This window comes from Chelonus insularis, unplaced genomic scaffold (genome assembly GCF_013357705.1).
Source record: "Chelonus insularis isolate UGA/USDA-ARS -01 unplaced genomic scaffold, ASM1335770v1 contig_406_pilon, whole genome shotgun sequence".
NCBI lineage: Eukaryota > Metazoa > Arthropoda > Insecta > Hymenoptera > Braconidae > Chelonus > Chelonus insularis.
In genome coordinates, this window is record NW_023276563.1 from 1,202,950 (window position 1) to 1,225,601 (window position 22,652).

At 28.3% G+C, this 22,652-nt stretch overlaps 2 protein-coding genes across 2 annotated transcripts in view; one reads left to right on the plus strand and one right to left on the minus strand.

Annotated features, from left to right (window-relative positions):
- The window catches only part of qin, a 63,820-nt gene that overhangs the window by 5,866 nt on the left and 35,302 nt on the right, over nucleotides 1-22,652 (minus strand). The gene's annotated exons all lie outside the window — the stretch shown is intronic.
- Nucleotides 157-21,609, plus strand: LOC118069274 (uncharacterized). Its single transcript, XM_035087258.1, has 3 exons — nucleotides 157-394; nucleotides 14,648-14,845; nucleotides 20,056-21,609. The coding sequence occupies exons 1-3, from the start codon at nucleotides 328-330 to the stop codon at nucleotides 20,403-20,405; spliced, it is 615 nt and encodes a 204-aa protein (XP_034943149.1). The 5' UTR covers nucleotides 157-327; the 3' UTR covers nucleotides 20,406-21,609.

Genomic DNA, 22,652 nt, shown 5'->3' on the forward strand with positions numbered 1-22,652 from the left:
GAAAGAGGAAGATATACAGAAGAAGGAGAATAGACCGGTACTGAAAGCGAAAGACATTCAACTCATGTGCCTTGGTAAGATTGGAATGGCAGGAGAAGCCTATCGTCTCTTGCCACTTCAATCGCAACACTATGTTCAGTCTTTCTCGTTCCAACGGCCGAGTAACCACGCGTTATCAATCTACGATATTTACTGGTGTTTGTTTTGTTCACCCACGACCCTACTTCCGGGTCGAAGGGTTTTTCCATCAACGTGGACAACTTGAAGTAATTCTAATGAAACTCGATTAAGAGATGACGAGAATACCAAGTTCATCGGTGATATTTTATGGATAAGTCACGAAACAGAATGATGATCAACTTGAAATTTTTACTTCTGCTTCTACCACTAACTGGTATGTGAATACGTATATCAATCAGTGTGTTTTAATTTAAATAACATGTATCGTGTCTTAACAAGAATAGGTCATTTTAAGAGAAGAAGTAGGATGTTGATGGAACTGACCAACGGCAAAGATAAATTTTTAAGAAAAATTTTGAATTGATTATACATAAGAGAAATTGAAAAACTATAAAAATGAAAAGATGTTGGAGATGTATTTGCTATCATAGTCAAATCAGAGAGCAGAACATGAAGAGGAAAGTAAAGGAGTTTCAATCTGATAAATTTCATCAGTATCTTCTCTCTTTCTCTTGTTCTCTGTTACTTTACTCAAGTGTCGAATATAATTGTCTGTCGAAACGATCGATCAGTGCAGGCAATTCGTTAGCGGAAACGAAGGAGAGAAAGGAGGAGTAACGGATCATCGCGAATCTTTGATCCTCGAGGGAATCCCGTTGGCGTTGCGCAGAGAGTTAATTGAATCGCGCGTTTGCAACCGGCGTAAATGCAAGCCAACTCACTCTCTCACTCTCTTTCCTTCTTTCTCTAGTCTCTTTATCTCTCTCATACCCTCGATCTCGATATACGCGTCCGTCCAACGCAACGACAGTTACCGCGGGGTTAATTGCAACAACGAGAGCCGCCTGTCTCTCACAGATATGAGAAACGGCTACCGTTCGTACTATAAATTTTTGAATACTCGTTGAAGAAAAACAAGCATGGATAGTATACATCCATCTGTGATAACAAAAATTCATTATGTGTTGCCTGAATTTGTAAACAATGAACGACTGTGAGAAAAGCGAATTGTTTACAATAACCAGCAAATTGCTCTGTTGCTTTTTGTAAAATTAAAAATACATTTTTAATGAATGAAATTAATTAAAAACGTTAATTTCAATATTTTTTTATATCTGTTATTTGTATAAAGAAATAAATAATTAGAAAAATTACACAAAGAAAATTATTATAAAATGATATTCTTCTGAATCAATGTTGGTAAATAAAATCTAGACGTTTTAAATGTATATTTCTTTTCCATTTCGTTTATAGCTAATAAAATAAAATAACATAAAATAGTAATAATAATAATAAAATAAAACATCGTTGTTTTATTTCAACAAACTATATACACGATAGTAGATTGAATGAGAGCAAGGACGCGCTACAAGGAGGAGGTCCTTGAAAGAAAATTATTCTTCAAGATCGAAATCGAGTACGATGGCAAATAAATTCTTTGAAAAGAGAGAAAAATGACATTTGTAAAAGAATAGCAACAAAAATAAATGTAATTTCACTTAAAATAATTAAATGGTCGATAATTGATTTAATATCATCACACCAATAGTAATAATTAAAATGGAATGTTATTTTTTTTATTAATTAGAAGATGCTTTTCTGGCAAATTTTCGTTTCTGTATTCAAAGCGGTTTAAAAAATAGGATGCGATAGAAATAAAATGAGCGTATAGAGGTGGGTCCATAGTACCGTAGGAGGAAGGAATATATACAATTTAAATGAAATAAAATAAAAATAAACCATTGGTGAATGGCATGCGCCGCAGCCTAAGGCTCAAACGATAATTGAGAATACTGTGTGTTTATTTTTGTGGCGAAAATCGGCGTCCTCGTTCATCTATGCATACATGAATTTTTTTTGCATTTTCATCTCTCTTTCTCTTTTGCTTTTTATCTATTATGCAGACATCTCCGTCATCCTTGTACTCTTTCTCTCTTTTATCCGCTCATACCATTACTTTTTTATCCTGTCTTATGGTTACGTTAACTAGAAATATAGCAAAATTTCAAATAAAGAATAAAATAAAGGAGAAAGGAAAAAAACCCAGAAGACAGAGAAAATTTCTCTTCAGTCGATGAATCGATTAAAATATCCGATAAAAAGTATTTGAGTTGCTCTTTCTCGCACACACGAATTGTATGTTATTATTTTCATTCAGTGAGATTTTATTTCGACGTTTCGCGGTTACGTACCTTGTGTATGTGCCTGCGAGGCTACAGCATGTGCGTGTTTCCAACCCAATAGAATAACAAAATAAAAACCACAAAAGAATTGGTAAAAAAAAAAATGAAAAATATTGAAAAAAAAAGTATACGTTTATTCCACAGGTTATTCATTCGAAAATCACGCAAGATTTCACTATTTCGAATACCTGTAACACGTGTCGCACTTGCAAATCAGGTGTTATACAATTGTTCAAACAAATTTTCAAACTCTCCAAGTTGCATTCTAAATTTTTTATATTGCATTTTCATATTTAGAATTGCTCATTAACAAATATCGTTTATTGATATATAATGAAATATGAAGTGATGCTAGAGTAAATAATTAAATAAAATTCAATGGGGAAAATCTCTTGAACAAATATAATAAATAAATTCTTGATGATAATAATCCTTTCACGGATGGGTTTTGTACAATTTCCAAAATACTCGATGATTACGGTATTATTGTAGAAATATTATTTTATGGAGCTTTAAAAATTACAGATGATTTGATTAACTCTAAATCATTTCTGCGATGAGAAATAATAGAGTAATAATAATAATACAAAAAAAAAAAACAAAACATCAATGAATTTAAATTTATTTCATGTCAGAAATTAAATTTTATGATGAATTTCTCTGAAACGAATTGAAAAAATAAATTATAATTTAATAACTGAGAAAAGTACAAGTTTCAGAAAAATTAAGAAAAATTTTTTCATATAAAAATATGTATAAATAAATTGAAAAAAAAAATTGTAAAACATAAATTAAATATATGATTGATGGAAAAGATGATTAAAATGATAATTAATATTAACATAGCTACATTGGTGCACATAAAGAAAGATTTATATTGAAAGCAAGAAGGCATGAAGGAAGTTATAAATTGAATATTTACTTTTTTAATAAAACTTTCTAGAGCTTACTTTAAAGTATATAATCTTGGAACTGTGTTATTACAAGCATTAACAGATTCAGTATTAAAACATATGCAGAAGAATAGAAAGAAAAATGTACTTTAAATCATATTTGAAGTGCAGACGAATTATTATGCAGTTTATTTCTCATTTATTGACATTTAGAGTAGAGAAAGCAAGTTGAATCCTAAATTTTTAACTTTGCTTTTTTAATAACCAACAAATAAATGTATAATATATAATTTCAGGATAAAATTTATTGCTGTGAAATATTCAATAAAAAATTCATCATAAAAATAATAAATATTTTGATAAAAGGAATAAATAAGTTCAAGATATAGATGTAATAGTTTTGAATCCGTGTAGAAATTTGATGATAAATCGAATTATCAGAGGATGAAAACCACAGAGAAACTTAGTGCAAAGTCTTGGTGAAGCTCTCAGTAGATGAAGGAGTCGCCAAGAGATTCTGGGAATTTTCGATGATGGCAAGTTTACATGTTGTGTAGAAACAAGATAGAGGAAAGGAAAGAGGGGAAATGTAGAGAATAACCCGCGGAATAGTTAATTGCATTTGCTGATGTTGAGCGAACGACGATATAACGCCAAAAACCACTGAGGTTTTTGCGCCTAATGTTTTGCCAAAAGTTAAATCTCTCGCCCTTATTCTGTCAGTACTTTCTACAATTTCTATACTAGCACTCAGTAAACTCTCTGTGCTTTTCATATGTCAAAAGCTATGCGGTTTTATATTCCGCTAATTCTTGTACCGTGACTTGTACTTGTCATTTAAACGCTTTCAATATAGTTTGTGAATCAAAAGTTGTCTAATTTAATTATCTTTTCGCCAGAGTAAGATTTAATCTGAATGTTAAAAAAGACATTTTTTGACATTTACAGCACCCAGAGAAAACTGTATTCTGGATTAAAATAACTCGTATCATATATATTGAAGTTTTAATTTGTTTATTTAGAATTCGTTAGGTCGTGTTTTGTACGTATTAATAGACTTTATTTATTTCTTGTTTATTTTAATGTTTCATCGTATTACTACTTTTAGAAAATTGCAAATGAATTTAATAATATTCCAGTTATAAATATTCTATTTAACGAATAATGAATCACAAATTTTTTAATAAATTTGTTGAAAGAACCTTGACGGAGAAAAAATTCTTTTCGATACAAGAATTTTGTTGAAAATAAATTGATATTCTTTTACTTTAATTGTATAAAATTCTTTCTAAAAATAACGATTTCATTAATTTATATTTCCAATAAAACATATTTTGGCTTTATAAATATATCAAATAATTATTCACTCTAAAATAAAATTGATGTTTAAAATCAATGTGTCTAGAATAATATTAAAATGGAATTTTGAATATTACAATAAAAAATCTATATATCCATCCAATCTATAGTTTTGGAGTAATAAATTATATTAAATACTTACATTTTGCTAGACATTCACAGTATTTAGTAGAAAAAAAGGAGAATGAAGAGCGTAGTTATTAAAAAAATGTATTGAGTTTAATGAATATATATATATATATTGACAGAATATTGTTGAGATACACTAGAATACTACAAGAAGATAATTTCGTTGATCCCACTGGCGTTGAAAGTCCTTATGAGATTTATCAAACGCCTCCTACTTTGCATCTACATACCTACTCCTGTACTGGGGCCAAGATCTTGCGTCGAACGAAAATGCAGTATTCTCTCTTTTCAGCTTGTAGCACCTGTTCTCTAGCGCGATTCTCTTGTATTCACAAAGCCGTCAGGCAAACAAACGTCCGTCTGATCGCATCGTCGAGTGTGCTCAAGTGAAAACACATCACTTATATATACATTGTACTTTATGTACACTACAACAGCTATATAGCACATAGTGATTATACTCATACACTTATTATTATTATTATCATTATATACATATAAGTTAATATTTATTTTTTCACTTGGGTTTCAAGTAATAATGCTATTTTATTCATAAAAAATTACCTTACAATTTTTCGCAATGCTAAAATATCGAGGTAAAAGTAAAACTGGGTAAGACACGAAAAATCGTAATCTCTTGAGACTGAATAAAATATTTTTTTCATGAACAATTTTTTTTAGTAAACTCTAGTTATTACAAATTTTTTTAAATATCACTTATTACTTTTTTAAAAATTTTTCAACGTTTTGTCCCATTTATACCTCGATACCATCTTCCCATAAGAAATTTCTTAAAAAAAAAAATATATAAAAAATTAAATTTTTTCTTTAATGTCTAAAAATCAATACCTCTATTGTTACCAGAGTAATAGAGAGAAAATATATTGAAAATACTACCAACCAATTCTTTGAATACAAGATATTAATAACTAAATTTAAATAAAAGGTACCTCACTTTCTTTCGAATGACTACGAATTTTTCATTGTCCCTTAAAGTATCCCAAAGTTTCACTTCACTTTTGTTTTCCTTATTGAACAATGATCGAGTTGGATGCATCATTGGTACATAAATTATATATACATATACATATATATGTATCCAAATAAATTCATGTATTGATGTTGAACAGATAAGAGGTTTTTTTACATATAAATTTTTTTTTATCGTTTATTATTGATAATAAAATCGATAGTTTTAGAACTTGGTGATTTTAGAGAGACATCGTAAAAATATGAGACGACAATAAAGCTAAACTACTCTGAGCCATCGTGGAATTTTATCTTCCTCGTTTTGACGAAAAATCAAAGGAATATAAAAAGAAAACAGGGAAAAAATGAAAAGACTGAGACAAAAGATAAAAATAGAGAGGTAATATCGATATTAACTGAATGCAGAGATAAAAGTTTGCAATAATTATAAATGAATCTGTTGAGAATAAAATCTCATTTCATTTATTATAAAATAAAAAGTCTTTCCTATTTCTCTGAAAATTTATACCAATCCGCTTTAAAACTTACACGTGTTTAAATATGCACTCAGGAAATATTTTCTATTGTATTAAGCAATATTGTAATATGCGTCATACAGATGAAAGTATTTTATTATACTACAATTGCAATAATACCACTCACGATGGTGATATGCTTTCCAATCTCTATTTATGTATTATTCATTTCTATTAGCTTTGCAGACTATATAAAAAATATCTATCTATCTATATATATTTTATCTTAATTTGTTATAAATTATTACGATATGTAAATATTGACAAATTATTATTTTTATTTAATAATTTCTTTCAAGTGTTTTTAAAAAATCATGACAAAATGGTTGTTATGTCAAATAGTTATCAATAGCTAATTTAACTGAAAGTTGTCGTTCTCTTAAGATTCTTTACTCATGTTTTTTCTAAGGGACAAACAACCCACGGCTGTTTGAGTTAAAGTAATCTCAACATTCGACATGCATTCAATAACATGGAAAAAGAAACATTGAATTAAAATAACATTTTATTTTATATTAAATTGATGCAATTTATTTTGTTTTTCATCTTTGATACCATCAGTAAACACTCAATTATTGATAACTAAGAGAGAAATTTTATATTTAAAAAAAGAAAATGCGGTTGAAATGAAAATGTTTAAAAATCATTTTCAAACAATCAAGATAGAGGATGTATTTTATAATAAATAAATTGTTGTTATTATGATGTAGAGATCTATTTTTATTTTTTGTTGTTCATTCTAGTCCGATATGCTTCACGAGAAAGCAGATAGAGAAAAAAAATGTTTACAAGCGAAGTGTGTAAAAATATACTTTCCTTTTAACAGAATATACTTGTAAAAAAAGCATATTCTCATTACTATCCTGATTAAAATTTTGTTAATAACGTAATATATATGCGTACATTTTAATATGATGTACATGTTTATATTCATAAAAAGGCGTACGTGAGAATGAGATCAATTTTTCAAGTTTTTGATAAATTTGTTCAGTAACAGATGAATAAAAAAAAAAGTTATTTTATTCTGTTCCAGTTTTTCTGGCATTAAAAAAAATATTCATCTATTTTTTTTCCAATAAAAATATGAATTATAAAAAAAAAATCCCGTTTGTTAAATAAAACTTGCAATTTTTCAAATTGATATCTCTTTTAAAATCGTATGAAATAAAAAATGAACGTGATAAATATATTTATCGTTTAAATGTTAAGTATGTTATGTACACAACAAATTCAAATATGTTACTCCAATAAATAGGAATGTGTTGCTCTCTGTGTTTTCCGTTTAAATCTATTGTAGTTGTTTTTTACACACTTCAAAGTTTGTTCAATGCATTAAAATATAAAAAAAAATATGTTATAGTGTGTCAAAATAACATATATTAAAAACGATGAATTACACACTAAGGCCGTCATTAAAAAAAAACAATACTTATTTATGTTTATTAGAATTTTTTTTTCATCAAAATAAATTTTTTTTCTTTCTCAAAAACTTGTATATTACATGAACAAAGTAATTACTGTTATATTACGTCAGTGTAATAACTTCAAAAATAATATAAAAAATAAGGAGAATATAAAAAACTGGAAAATAGAAAATTAAAGAGTTAATTGGCCTGATTATTGAGCAGACTCTATAATAGAGTTACCATCATAGCTCACGATATCATTCATCAAATTTCTAACTTTCACTTTCACATACGTGTGTAGTAAACAGCCACAAGTAAAACCGTAACCTTATAAACGATCTGTCTTTCTTTGAATCGTGTTATTCTAGTGGACAAAGATTACGTTAATATTAAATTAACGAGTTTATAGAATTGTCATTTGCCTTGGTACTACGTGTGAAAATTAAAAGAAGCAACAGGTTATAAGACGCTTTTGTTTGCTTTGTTTTCGCAACCCCTACGTGGTGAATTATTTGAAGGAAACACGCGGTCTCTTTGGAGGGTTAAGACTCTAGGGTATGACACTCGTAACTGATAATCGATTTAAGACATTGTACTTTGTTTTAAACACTTTCTTTAAATGTCAACTTGATGTTGTTGTATGTTAAATAATTCATGTGGTACTTATTTACACCATGCTTACAACATACCTAACTCTATTTTATTATTCAATTATATAAACTTTAGAATGTGTAATCAATTTTTTTCTAATACTGAGTAGCATTTTCCTGCTTGTCTAACATTTATCGAATAATAATTTTTTTGTTTAGATAATATTGATTATTTAAAAGCAGTCATTCATTTTGTTTGGGGTTTTTTGTTGAGATGCTTTTAATCGTTAAATTATGGTTAATATAAAATAATAAAACAAACTTTAATCTTTAGATGCATGTGCACATAATTTTCATTGACTAAAAAATGTCGACATTTTTATATTCTCATAAAACTCGTCAATAAATCTCATCCGTTATTTCAAGTCGTTACAAATTTATGCGAAATTCAATAACAAACTAGTGTGAGTAACGTTGAAGATAGTAACATGTCAAATGTACAGCACAGTTTATCGTATATAATATTTACATAACTTTGTATGGATTATATATATTGTCTATAGAAAATGATAGCTGGCATTTTTATCGTATGGTGCATTTTACCGCAAAATTTTATAGTGGTTAACTGGTAAAATACAATGAAAATTATATGTATATTAACGACAGAAAATCATTCGACAAGTAATGGTTTTATTTATTTATTTTTTTTTTTATAAACACAAAAAAAAAATCTAAAAATTATCGTCATCTCATTGTTAGACACGTTTGTCGAAGCGAAATCACAATACTTTAAATCGTCCGTGGAAACATGGGGTCCTTTTTTTTATTTGATCTTTGTGATAGAAACGGACGGAAGGAAGGAAATAGTGGGAGACGAGAGGGATGTATGAAAAAGTGTTGAAGGAGTTGTGGTGGTGAGGTGGGAATAACATTTGTATGCATTGCAGACTGTATTACTACAGTACGCCAACTCGATCTACTCCCGACTCTCTATTACTTGTTTCTCTTCACCCCTTGTTTCGTTTCAACATTATCAGTTCACCCTCCTCTTCTATCTCGATTCTATTCTGTCACTACTCTGTCTCTCTTTGAACTCAAACCTCTTAGCTTTGTTACTATTTGTGATTACTGTTTTCCTATGCCACGCTGTGAAGTACAAGGTTCAAGACAAATTCTTATACATACATAGTGATTTGTCTTAGAGATTCATTTTCTTGTTAGCATAAATTACATTAACATCGTGAAATAATTATTCAATGATTTATCGTTAAATAGGTGTAAAAATTATTTTTTCCTCTAGAGAAAGTTGTTAAGAATGAAATTTTAAAAAAATGCAATTTGTTTTGGTTGATTAAAATATTCAGCAATTAATTATAATAAAAGTGTTTTACTTTAATGCTAATAATTATACAAAATTTCTATGCAAATTATAAAATCATCAAATAATTTTTTCTTTAACTGAATACAACTTTCACAACCTCCTTTTTACTTCTAGAAACATAATACGACGATGATGGTACACGCAGTGAGAGTGACTTGAGAATAAATTAAAAAGATCTTTGTTAATGCATTTATATAAATGTAAAGTAAATGGATATTATAACTATTAAACGATAATTTAATTCAAATTTATGTGCTCTAAAATAATAAAAAAAAAATTAAAACAGAATAAATAAATTACGAATAATAATAAATAATTCATCTATCAGCTCTAATTACATCTCAAAATGATAAACAATTATCCATTAATTCACTATATATTTAATTACTCCCCTAAATGGAGGACACATTCATTTATCTACTTCTAAATGGCATTTTTGCTCTATATTTCAATAAAGTTGAATAACATTTATTAAAAGATTTACGCTTGAAAATTTTTTTCTTCTTGAGGTTAAAGATTCTAAAAGGCAGACAAGAAAATTATATCTTCTCTGTAATTATATGTTACACAGCATAAAAATAAAAGAAAGGACTGATATAATATGATGTTGAAATTGAACAAAAAAATATTTTATAATCCATCAGATGTATTATTATTTAATAATTTTGAAATAAAATCCATTAATGCCCTTATAGAGCTTTTATATCTTTAGTAAGATGGAATAAATCTTCCTTGATCTTCAATCGGTTTGTCTGCTTATGTGAATAAATATATCACTGCACAGAAGTGCATTTTATAAACGCATGGACAGAATCTCTACTCCAATAGCAGTGTATATTATATCTTGCGCAAGATAGCTTCTACAAAATGGACATGAAATTCTTTGGCTGTGTAAATTCTCATAGTACGTCGTCAACTTTCTTCCCATTTTAGAAAATTTTTCAGGTTATTACATTTTTATTGCATCCTTTTTTTACGTAATTACATTGACCATTTCCAATGATTATTTTAACTGGAATATTTTTTTTTTACTGAAAAAAAAGAGAAAAATTGATAGAACACTTTTTTATTTAGTCAGAGTGATTTGACTTTTTCAATGGTCAATTGATATGTTTTCAGGCACTTTAAAATTGATGGAATTTCAAACAAAATCTGTTAAATTGTTTTGACTTATTTATCGAAAACTATAAAAAAAATTCCAAGTGCAAAAAGTCTCGAGGGATAAATGACTTGCAACTTGTTTATTCATAGTTTTCTCGCAACATTTTTTCTTTTATTCGGTATCGACCATTTGACTTCCTGGTAAACGAGCTGTTTTAAATAAGTAATGTATTGCTAACCTGTTGCTGCTAGAGAGGGTAAAGCATTGACGAAAGAGGCTTTGGGTGATTTGTCAGTAGAGTCACAAGAGAATTGAACGAAAACAGAAAAATAAAAGAAGATTAAAGAGAGCAGAAAAAAATTTAATTTTAAATATATATATATATATATATATTCCTTCCTAAAACACACCAACTCTCTTTTCCCATACTCTATCTATCATTCACAACTGATAAATCATTTGAAATCACTTAAACAAATATAAAAAAAAAAAGAATTTACAAAATGTTTCTTAAATAAAATAATTACTGTTATTAAAGAGACATTGAATGTGAAACAATTATGGTGAAATTTATTCAATGACAAGTGGTAATAATAACAAAAAAAGTAACATAGATGAAATTAAAATAAAAAATTTATCAGTAAAATCATTATTATTGCCCACGATTACTTGTTATTATTGGTTGCGGATTATTCCCATGCGTGACGCGATTTAATATCGATGTGCGCATAATCATCGTCACGCGCGGATAAATACGAATTAGCGAGTAGCACTTTATATACGTAAATACACTCAGATTGGTACATATGGATATATAAATTCATAAATCCTGGTACGTTTGCATAAATCGCATTGCTATATACGATTGCGTTCATCCTTGTTGTACAAATGTACAAATACATTTTATACATATATATATACATATTAGATAAATACTTTTTTTAAACTATAAAGGGAGTTAGCAATGAGAGGGAGAGAGTAAACAGACGAGCACGAAAAGAGAGAAAATTTACTGAGTGAGTAGGATGTGTATCTCCAATACTCGAGTATATAATTTTTGCTTTTTATTACTAGCGCTTTCCACGAAAATCGCCAATGCCTATTAAAAACCTTGTCATTAACGTTATTAACAACATTTCTGTCGCTTTGTGCCGAAGCAAGAGGGTGAGAATACCGACTGATGTATCGACCTATCCTCTGATGAGTTATTAATTAATTTTCCCGTCATAAACTCATGATGCACTATACAACAAAGTCGCGGAGAAGCTCCCGATGAATCAATGCGCCATTCCTTGTTTTAATCCCTAAATGTCTCGCAAGGCAAGTGAGTTTTACGATCAACTTATTAAATATTAATGAATTTTTGTGTAGCATATTTTATTATATATTTTAAAATAATGTTCATCATGTCTGTAGTTTGTTTCGAAATCAATTTTTTTTATACTTAGAATTAGATTTATATCGGAAGGTAAACAAGTCAGAGGATGAACATTCACTAATTCATGAATAAATTATTTTTCAATTTAAATGAAACATTTTTTACGATTTTTTTTTTCCATTATTATTTCGAAATTGTATTGATTATTGATGTTGATAAATAAATATTTATTTTCATGCTTGCACATAAACTATTTTTAATCTATTAATTATTTATAATCATTTTTAGAATAAAGAACATTTAAAATAAACCCACAATTTTAAACTTTGATTTAAATTATTGTTATTGTATGATAATTTGTTTGAGTCAATGGTAAAATCATTGGAATCTAAGACTTATTTATTCAATCAGCCAATCATTCCGTTACATTCCTCGAGTTAAGTAAAGTTAGTTACGACTGAATAGAAAAAAAGGGTGTAGGAGTTACTGACCTACACTCTCTTGGCAATAGATTGGAGAGCATTATTGTAATCTAACCATGAACATGACTGGTGTTGTTTTTACATTAATTGCATGAATATTCTAATGAATATTAAACCAGACAAAATCGTCCCACTAACCAACCCTGACCTAAGCAATTTTCAAAACGACCTATTTATATATATGGACTAATTATACCGATTGTGGTTACAGTTCAATTGATTCTGGTGTTATTAATACAATCAAAGAAATTTTTACTATTCCTGTTCGTTATTAACATTATAACTATTGCAACGATTTCCATGAAAATACAATAGAGTACTTTCATTCAGTTTATTTCCCCTCAAAGAATAATTTATACGAAATGTAATATTTTTCCACTGATAAATATTGCATGTTTAACACGTCAATGTATATTCCATTGTCTGTTTTTCACCTACACTTTCAGGTCAATTGCAGTGTATTATTTTTTACTGTGTATCTAAATAAGTATTTTAATTGTAAAGTATTTTTATTATTACCAGAGAACTAATTATATAGATAGCCTTTCATTCATTGAGGTACAATTGATAACATTCTTCACTTATGTCTATGTACAAACGTCATGTTTTTTTCTTCCTCTTTATACTTTGAAACGTTTAATGATAATTATATATACGAATGGAAAACGTTACGATTTCACAGCGACAGCTTCAGGCGATGGACGATGAAATTTCAGACGATCTGAATGGGGATACGCAAGAGAACAAGAGGATGGGGACGAAAATAACAGAATGAAACGAAGCAAGAATTGTTGAAATGACGAAGGAAATACGAAGCTTCGTTAAATAATTAATCGATTCGATGCGCCGCCAGCTTAAAGCTTCTCTTTACCGGAATTTCCTGAGATGAAGTGATGAACTACAAGTTTTATGTTGCTTCTCTGACAACGTCCGAAAGTCTTATTCTATTCATCTTTATCATTTTGGGTCGAGCTGATGATAAATTTAATGTGTATTCGGTTTCTTAGCAATTTTCATCTTGATGAGAATTCGATTTTGCTATTGTTTCCAATTTTTTTCCTCTCTTAAGATACAATCTAACAGCAGTAATTTATTTAAATTCTTCTTCGAGAGTTAAAACCGCTTGAATGGGGACTAGAATTTTCTATGACATTATTCCGAGTCATTTTAGACGATCGAATTATTTAAATGATTAAAATATGTCAAATAGACTTAATGTCTGGGTTAACTAGTTTTTGATAAAAATTTCAATATTTATGACGATGAGAAAAATTATGAATTTTATGTCTTTTAGAATTCAGTAGAGCATAAATTAGCTCCTGTAAATTGAAGGGTTTCAGGAAACATTTCACAATAGAATACTTGGGATGTTCTACATGTAAAGTAGCATATGTAGTACATTTAGTACGTTTTACATTGAAAATATCCAAGCGTTCTACTTTCAAATGCTTCTTAAATTCCACAGATTGTAGGAATGAAGCGTGTGTTCGACTAAAATTGATTTATACTACTGTCAAAAAAATATTGCTTGACATTTTACAAATAATTTTTCCTGCACAATATTTTTTTTAAATATTATTTAAAATATTTAAAAATGAACAATTTAATAATGAGTAAAATAAAATTAATTTCAGTAAGAAATAAAATAATTTGTCTTACTTCAACACTTCCCATGCATAAATATCTCATTAAACTATCTAGTAAGCATGCAAGGAATTTTTTTTAATAAGTAGAATATCATGAATACATGAAAGTTACTCAAGTATAACATCTAGATAATCTTTGCTCTAATGACACACCAAATAGCTATTCGAGTGATCAAATATCAGATTCACGTATTAATTCCTTATAGTCTTTTCCCACGTGCTGTCAAACAGGCCGTAGGTAATAATTTGCCACACCCCGTAACTATATCAATACTCTATCTTTTATATACTAATAAATAACAGTTTAGGATTTATAATCTATATTTATTATAATTATAATATTGCTCTTTATATTAATCATTAATTATATAAAATATAAATAAGTATTGTTTAATTAATATTATAATTCTTAGGTGGCGTTGCTGAAGCAGAAACTGGTAAGGAAAGCAACAAAGTGTTAAAGAGAGCTAAATCATTGGATTTAACAGAGGATTATTATTACGACGATGTTGATGAGAGAAATAATCCTACGAATGAAGCGCCTGTTATACCACCAGGATTTCTTAGTCCGTCTGTTAGAGAGTATCTTGATCTTGGTAAATCGATACCAGGTAAGTAAATAAAATTATCTCAATTACTTTATTTAATATCTTGTAAAATTATTTTTGTGTTTATCACTTAAATACGACTGTACAAAAGTCATGCAAAAAAAAAAACATCAGAATATTTTGATTTAATTAAATAAATTAATAATTGTTTCGATTTTTATTTATACAAAAATGTATTCTATTATTTAAAGTAAATCTTTTTTTTTAATTTCTCTGAAATTAAAACTTCAAATAGTTTATGGCAAAAGTATAAATTATATATTTTAATAACAAAACTGATTAAACAAAAAAGTTATGACATTTTCTCTACTCTCGAATCAGGCTATATCACTCAAATTAAACTCCTGCAGGAAATAAAAGTTAGTTTGAATATTTTTCATATAATTTTTACTTCTTTATTCATAAAAACTTATTTTATTATTATTATTTTTATTGAGAAAAAAAGAAAGAATGAAATATTATATGATATATTTTCTAATAAGAATAAACCAACAAAGATTGGCAATGGAATTTGATATATCTGGTGAACATTCGAATTTGATTTATGAATATACTGTAGTCGAAGTGACATTGATACATGTAAATTTGTCTAGTTAAAAAATAAAAATTTACAGCAAATTGTTTTTTACATTTCACCATGGTGTTTTGGTTCAGCTCATTTTATTTTCTTCTTTCGAGTTTGAGCTTGATTCGCAATATTTTTTCGTGTGAAAACGCAACTAAAGCGTTAACAAAAGAGTGAAATTTTCACTACGAGTCGAAACCTAAAAACTGTCGTCTTTCTCTTTTATTCGTATTATTACTGTCTCGTTCATCCTCACACCCAATAACATTCGGAAGCTTGCGACTCTGCGGTAACCACTACGAACACAAATGAAACAGAGAGGGAACAAGAGAATCAGAGGAAGATGGGGTGAGTCAACGATTTAGCTGGATGGTAGCGGTTGCCCGTGGAATTTCGGTTCAGTGAACCTACTACTGTTGTCATACTTGAAATAAGGGTAGTTTATCCATTCCATAACTGATCCCGCAAACATCCTACCCAAAGGGTTCATTCAGGTGATTATTTATTAAGCTAATAATCACTAAAGTAAATTACTTAAATGTTTATTCGATGTTCAACAGATTTCTAATCTGTAATTGATAGTATCGATTATAGTTATCAAATAAAATCAACGATTGGATAGTTGTTTCATTTTTTAGAAATATTAGATAAATATAAAAATATAAAATAAAATAAATGTCAACGAGATGTATATTGGAAAGACCTATAAGAAAAGAGAAACGAGCTTTGGAAGTAGAGGGAAGTAAACTCATGCTACTCTTGATGCTCTCAGATAAGATAATGAAATACCAGAACGTCTCTTGAATAACCCCACTGATTTCAAAAGTTGATATAAAATTCATCGTTGCAGCTAGAAGATTTTACTGCAAACCGTCAAAGTCTTAATTTATTTTCCACATATTATATTGCCATTTATCTCATTCATTTCGTCCATTTTATCATCATTAAATATATCTCATAAATTAAATCATTAAAAAAATAAATCCATATTATTTTTTCATAAATTTACTAAATATTCAATATGGGAATTATTTGATATTTTGTTCGATTAAACGAACAAAATGTCTTCATGACAATTCAAGAAAGAAAAAAAAATAGTTCTTTGTTTGCTTAAATAATTATTCCTTCGTTCTTTGACACGTTTATTTCTTTAAAATTCATTGCACACGTAAATTTCTTCATGTTCACCACCATTTTCTCGCTCATATAACCTCATTTACTATTTCCACGATAACCCTTCTATCCTCTCTCCACCTCTCATCACTCATTCTTTCGGCATACACGAGTGGTTGCTGTCTCTTTTTCCTACTAACACTCTACTAGTCTACTACCCTCGTTGTACCAGTATTTCATCCATGGATGAGATAAAACTAACTCAGTCTGCAATCTTTGGCGACGACGACTATGACAACGAAGAGAATACGACGTACGAGTACATTGGAAAACCCAACTCATTCGCTTGGTTGACTTTATGACGATGGCTCTACGAAATTATAGGAGAAAGGAGTGTACATCCTTCGAGTAATAAGCTCTGACTTTGTCCTTCATTTGACAAACAGACTATGTAGAACAATGCAGAATATAGTTTCCTCTGAAGACATTGTAGATATCTCTACATATTGTATATATATGCATACATTTTTCTTTCAATGTATATTGAAGTAATCTTGTAGGAGTTTTAAAATATGTATAATTCTGTCAACTTTTTAATTATATTTGTCTTAAACCATTCAATAATTAGCTTGAAAAATAATCGTAATTTTTCTCAAATTAAAAAAAAAAAATGTAATTTTTGTATTTATATATTTCCTTTATTAATGAACCAACATTTTTTGTTGGGTAGGAATTTGCTTTGGTGATTTAATTTCACAAATGAATGTAAAATATTGAAGAAATGTATATGACTATTAGTGGAAAATAAATATGTGATTGTTCGTGATATAGAATTTCATACAAAAACCAAGAGGGTGAATTATTTGTAATTGTACTTTTGTTGGATATAAAAAATATTTTTAATTAATTTTCCAATCAATTTGATTGAATTGGATGTAGATTAATAATTATCATTAGTTTACAAAACTGAACGAATAATTAAACTTACTCAAGTATACATTTAAAAATGATGTGCATTTTATTATTGATTACTGAATTTTTCAACGTCACTAAATTTTTGAAATAACAAACAATGATTATTAATCAAAATAAATTTTTTACACAAACAAAAACATTGGAAAATTAATTAAAATTTTTTGAATATGTATTTGGTATTTTTATTTGAGGAGAAAATACTTAATAATATTACATTTTCTGTGCCAAACTATTTTATTAGAGAAAATGGTGTCAAAATATTATATCTATTTTTTGGTCTCTATAGAAAAAAAAATTGTAAAATAAATAAAATTCGCAGCAACACTGGTTAGAATTTACATAGACACTGAATTTGTATATCAATTGCTGATAATTTAATTAAAAATAAATACCAGTCCGAAATTTTTTTTTTCGTCAGAAAATACGTACATATAGATATTTTATTTTCATCATCACGACGAAAGTTCATATGCCTAAATGTTTCTTTGTCTTACATAATTGAACCGTAATTTTTGATAATAAAAGAAACTGTTAATACGACTTTTGTCTGAAAAAATCGCAACTGTTGTTTCAATACTGAGGAGAAATTTTCTAAAACGTATTAGAGAAGTATTTTACGAGAGTTTCATGATTTGTATTGATATAGATTTAATATAATATTATACGTGTACATGATAATACCATCGTTTGTGCAAGAGTTGGTGTGAAAAGCATGAAACCAAAGTCTGCATATACCAACTACTTTGACGCGATCCGTGGCACCCGTATAACGACCTCGAGTCTCCAGTAGTCAGATGACAAGCATAGTTTCGCACCACGACGATGCTGTACACGTTGTCTCCTCTAAGTCTCTTGCCTCAGTCTACTTTGCGTACTGTTGTCACGTAGAATTGAGGAAAACAGGCAACCGCGACACAGTTCGCGAACTCCACGAGCAACAATATCCATACAGAATGCTTGGAGAAACAACAGACTATGCTCCCACAGGTATTCCTATACTTGGTTGCTTCTAATTTACCACGACCAGTGGACATAACCAATTTCTTTTGAGCTTTTTCATTCTGGACGTGCACAATAAGATATGCTATCAGTAAATTCACCAGGAGAAAGTCTCTCATCTCAACTTTTAACAAAAAATAATTAATAATTCAGCAAAAAAATATTAAAAGAAATAATTGTAAATTAAATTATTTAAATAAAAAATTTAAAATTCATTTTTTGTTTAAATATTGATGAATGATAATTGAAAATGCTTTGTGCAAAATGTAAGTAAGGTATAGGAGAACGAAAGTTTTCACTAAATAAAAAAAAAAAAAAATAATATTGTAAGGGGGAAAAAAAAAGAAATCGAGAGAAAATAAAATAATAATAAAGTACTGTAAGTGAATATACATAAAGGCGAAACAAGAAAGACTTGAAAAAACAAGAATATAAAGGTAAAGAATATAGAAAAATTCACAGAAAATTGAGCGCTAATTTACGAACGTTTATTCATTTTATTCTAGCTAAAAACTACCTCTTTCAAGATATTCTACATTCCAGATGAGATCATTTAATATATATATATATATATATATTTCCTTTACTCATGCTCTTGAATAATACAATATTTTATTGTAAATTGTTAGATAATCTTATCTACATGTTTACTTTGAAAATAAAAATTAAACTAGAAATGAAAAAATTATTCTCAAGTTCATTGAGAAGTCGAAATTATTATAAAAAAAGAATAAAAAAAGTATGATTATTAAACGTACTTGTTAAGATTCTAAAGGTGTAAAACAAGATGATGCATTTGGATATGAACATCTTAAAGTAAGGAGTTAATATTACCGATAAACATCCAAGTTAATTAACCCTTTAGAAGTTTAAATATGTATAATTAGTTTCAACTTACGCAGCAACGGAATAACACACGCTAGCGAACTCAAAGTTGACATGAAGTTTGAATAAAGTGATCGCACGAGTAAAAAGGATAGAGTAAGATTTTCTTGAGGATAAGGTAAATTATGAGCATGCGTGTCTAAACTGACACGCACAAAGGTGTCTTTAACTAACTCTTTTGCTCTCTTCAGTGTGAATAAATAAATGAGAAAGCTTGCTTTACCTTGTACGAAATCTTTGAAATATAATATATTTGATCTAGCCATAATGTGGAAGAAATTACTCAAAGTTCCATTAAAGTATTAGATTTTGGAAACCCTCATTTTCCTTAATAACAATTAATTGTACACCATAACAAATTTTCTAATAACTAATATTCAGAATTAATGTATCTAATGAATTTTATTAATAAAGTTTATCAAAGAATAATGCAGTTTGCTGTCAATCAATAACTCTTAATAAACACAAAAATATTCTGATGTTTTTTTTTCGAGATTTTTTTTCAAATTACTATTTAATTAGTAATTTTTGTCTGACTAAAATCAAATGATTCCACTTGAAAGCTATTTTAAAAAATATTTAAAGAAAACAAGTGAAATAATTTTATTTCAGTCAGACACGAAAGATATTTTTATAAAATCGAATGATCAATTAATGACAGTTATTTATATTTTAGGCAGACCAGGGACTGATTATCCAGTATTAGGAAAAGTGCCGTATACGAATTTTTATTGTGACGATCAGGAATATCCAGGTTTTTTTGCTGATGTAGAGACTCGATGTCAAGCTTGGCATTATTGTGACATTGATGGAAGACAAGCAACATTTTTATGTCCTAATGGTACACAATTTAGCCAAGCAGTGTTAGTATGTGATTGGTGGTTTAATGTGCAATGTGAACTCAGTTCGAAGCTTTATGCGATCAACGGTAGACTATATCAACGTCAAACTACTGAGAATCCTACTCGTCCCCATCGACTTATCACTAAGGAACTGCTGGAAAATATTTTCGCCAGGAGAAAATGAAAATTTATGTATTGTAAATGATAGGATAAGCATGGAAGTGAGAAAAACGAATTTTATCAATTGAAAAATAATTGTTAAGTAGATTAAAATGAATTAATAATGATTCTTCATAGAACCATCTATTTATTCATAGTCTCTAAGAAATAAAAACTTGTAAATATCTATAGCTTCGAACTTTCTAAAGTATGTATATGTTTTATCAAGTGATTGCACGTGTTTTTAGAACCTTTATGCAATATAACATTTTTTCGAAGCCATAAGATATAACTATTGAAACTTGAAAAAAGCTCTGATAGAACAGAAAATAAGTCATAAAAAATATAAGTGGAATACAATAAAACGAAGGCTTTTATTGTTTGATATAAAAAATTTCATTATTTTTTTTGTGCCGTATTTTTAGTTATCTTATTATACAGATAGTTAGAATAATATTTCTGACTCATTGTTCAACACTGCATCATGTGTGTTTTTATATTATATAATTGACATTTAGTGTTAGTCTTAAAAAAAATCTATTGAATGATTGATGATAATCAAAATTGAAAAATATATGTTAAATAATGAAAGACTACATTTAATACTGATTTTTATATTGTAATGATTAATTTATAATATTAAGATCTTGTAAGTATTGTTTATACGTGCCAAGTATAAGACATTATTTAATAATTGATGTATCTCTACATTAATACAAATAATTTTGACCCAATTCATTGTTTCATCATGAAAATAATAATCAATTATATTTTATTGATAATTATAATTAATTAGAAAATTTGAGAAGGAATAAAAAAATAATTGCAAGGAAGAAGTAATAAATGGAATGTTTTTGAATGAATATTAAAAAATGGTTGTAGAGGATGATACTTGAAGATGTTTGTTTTAAAAAAAAGATTAGTTGATTTAATGTACCGTGTTATGGGCAATTAAGATAAAAATAATAGAATAAATAAAAATTAAACAAGACTGTGCATTTCAGACGTGAGAATTGCAAGTCTCAGGTGGTAAAGGAAAATGGAGAAATAAAACTCAAGTCCAAGTACCTTCTATATTTCAAAAAGGCAACCATAAAATTTATCTGAAATGGCAATGAATTGTAGATTGACTGTTATAGAGAAAGACAAAGGCACATATATTACTTTTTGTATGTATGAAAAATATTTGTATATAATATTACTCAATATATAGAAATCTATCAACGAAACTAGGAAATAACTGCAACTATCGTATTGACCACTTTAGAAAATCCAATATCGGTTACCATTCTTATCTGCAATCCCTTTCCTAAATCAAGTTGCTAGGACTTGTAGGTATAAGAATTTCACACGACATTGCCAACTTTTATACTTTCTCATACTACTTAAAAACATTTCACATTTTCATTCTCTACTACGTTTTCTGTAGCTTTTTATTCCACATCTGGACAAGTTGATAGAAAATATTTTATCAATAATTCTTGACACTTCTTATGTTAAGCTTTGACGGCTTTTCTACGTCTGACTTGCAACGGGCGCTACTACTTGTATAGTAGCTGTGCCAGCTCAGTGGGAAATATTGTTGGAAAATTTTTGTGTTCGTTTAAGAGTTTCAAGTAACTTTCGTACAAATATAAAAATAAAAATATAAAAAAAGAAACCTCCGAATAATACTAAAAATAATAATAGGAATAATAAAAAGACAGGTAAAGTAATATAACTTTATCGTCCAATCATACTACGACGAATGTCATGCACAGGGCCTTAAAAGCTGAGGAAATAAAACCAAGTGACAAAGAAGAGTATACGACAGACCCATGTTCCAACTCGACACGTTTAATTATCTGTCGTTTAAGGGCTGCACTGCGAATTGAGCTGTAAAATTCGGTGGCATTTCTACTCTCTATGTGCATTATTCGTTTATGACCGCTTGAAAGTTTGACTTTATTTCCTTCAATACCATACTCTGCTATCCGACATCTTTACTATTACATAGCAAGCTGAATTTGCGGCCTTGTTTTATTGAAGTTTGGGTTTACACGTCAAACTATAATCTTAACGGAAAGCCATTATTTTACAGTTAGTTAATTGATTCTAAAATTAATAGACTATGACTGCATCAAACATTAAATGCAGTTGTGTTGAAATCATTCGTTGAATAAATGAAAACATTCTTAAGCTTTACGATTTTTTTAGAATTATATCAGATAATAAAATTTTTATTGCTCTAGTTAAAATTAAAGAATTTTTTATATTAAAATTATCATGAAAT

Excerpts from the sequence above, each read along its gene's own strand:
- LOC118069274 (XM_035087258.1), top strand. The coding sequence starts at position 328 with ATGGATAAGTCACGAAACAGAATGATGATCAACTTGAAATTTTTACTT. Across the intron at positions 395-14,647 it reads TCTGCTTCTACCACTAACTG|GTGGCGTTGCTGAAGCAGAA; the intron begins GTATGTGAATAC and ends TATAATTCTTAG. Across the intron at positions 14,846-20,055 it reads TCTTGGTAAATCGATACCAG|GCAGACCAGGGACTGATTAT; the intron begins GTAAGTAAATAA and ends TTTATATTTTAG.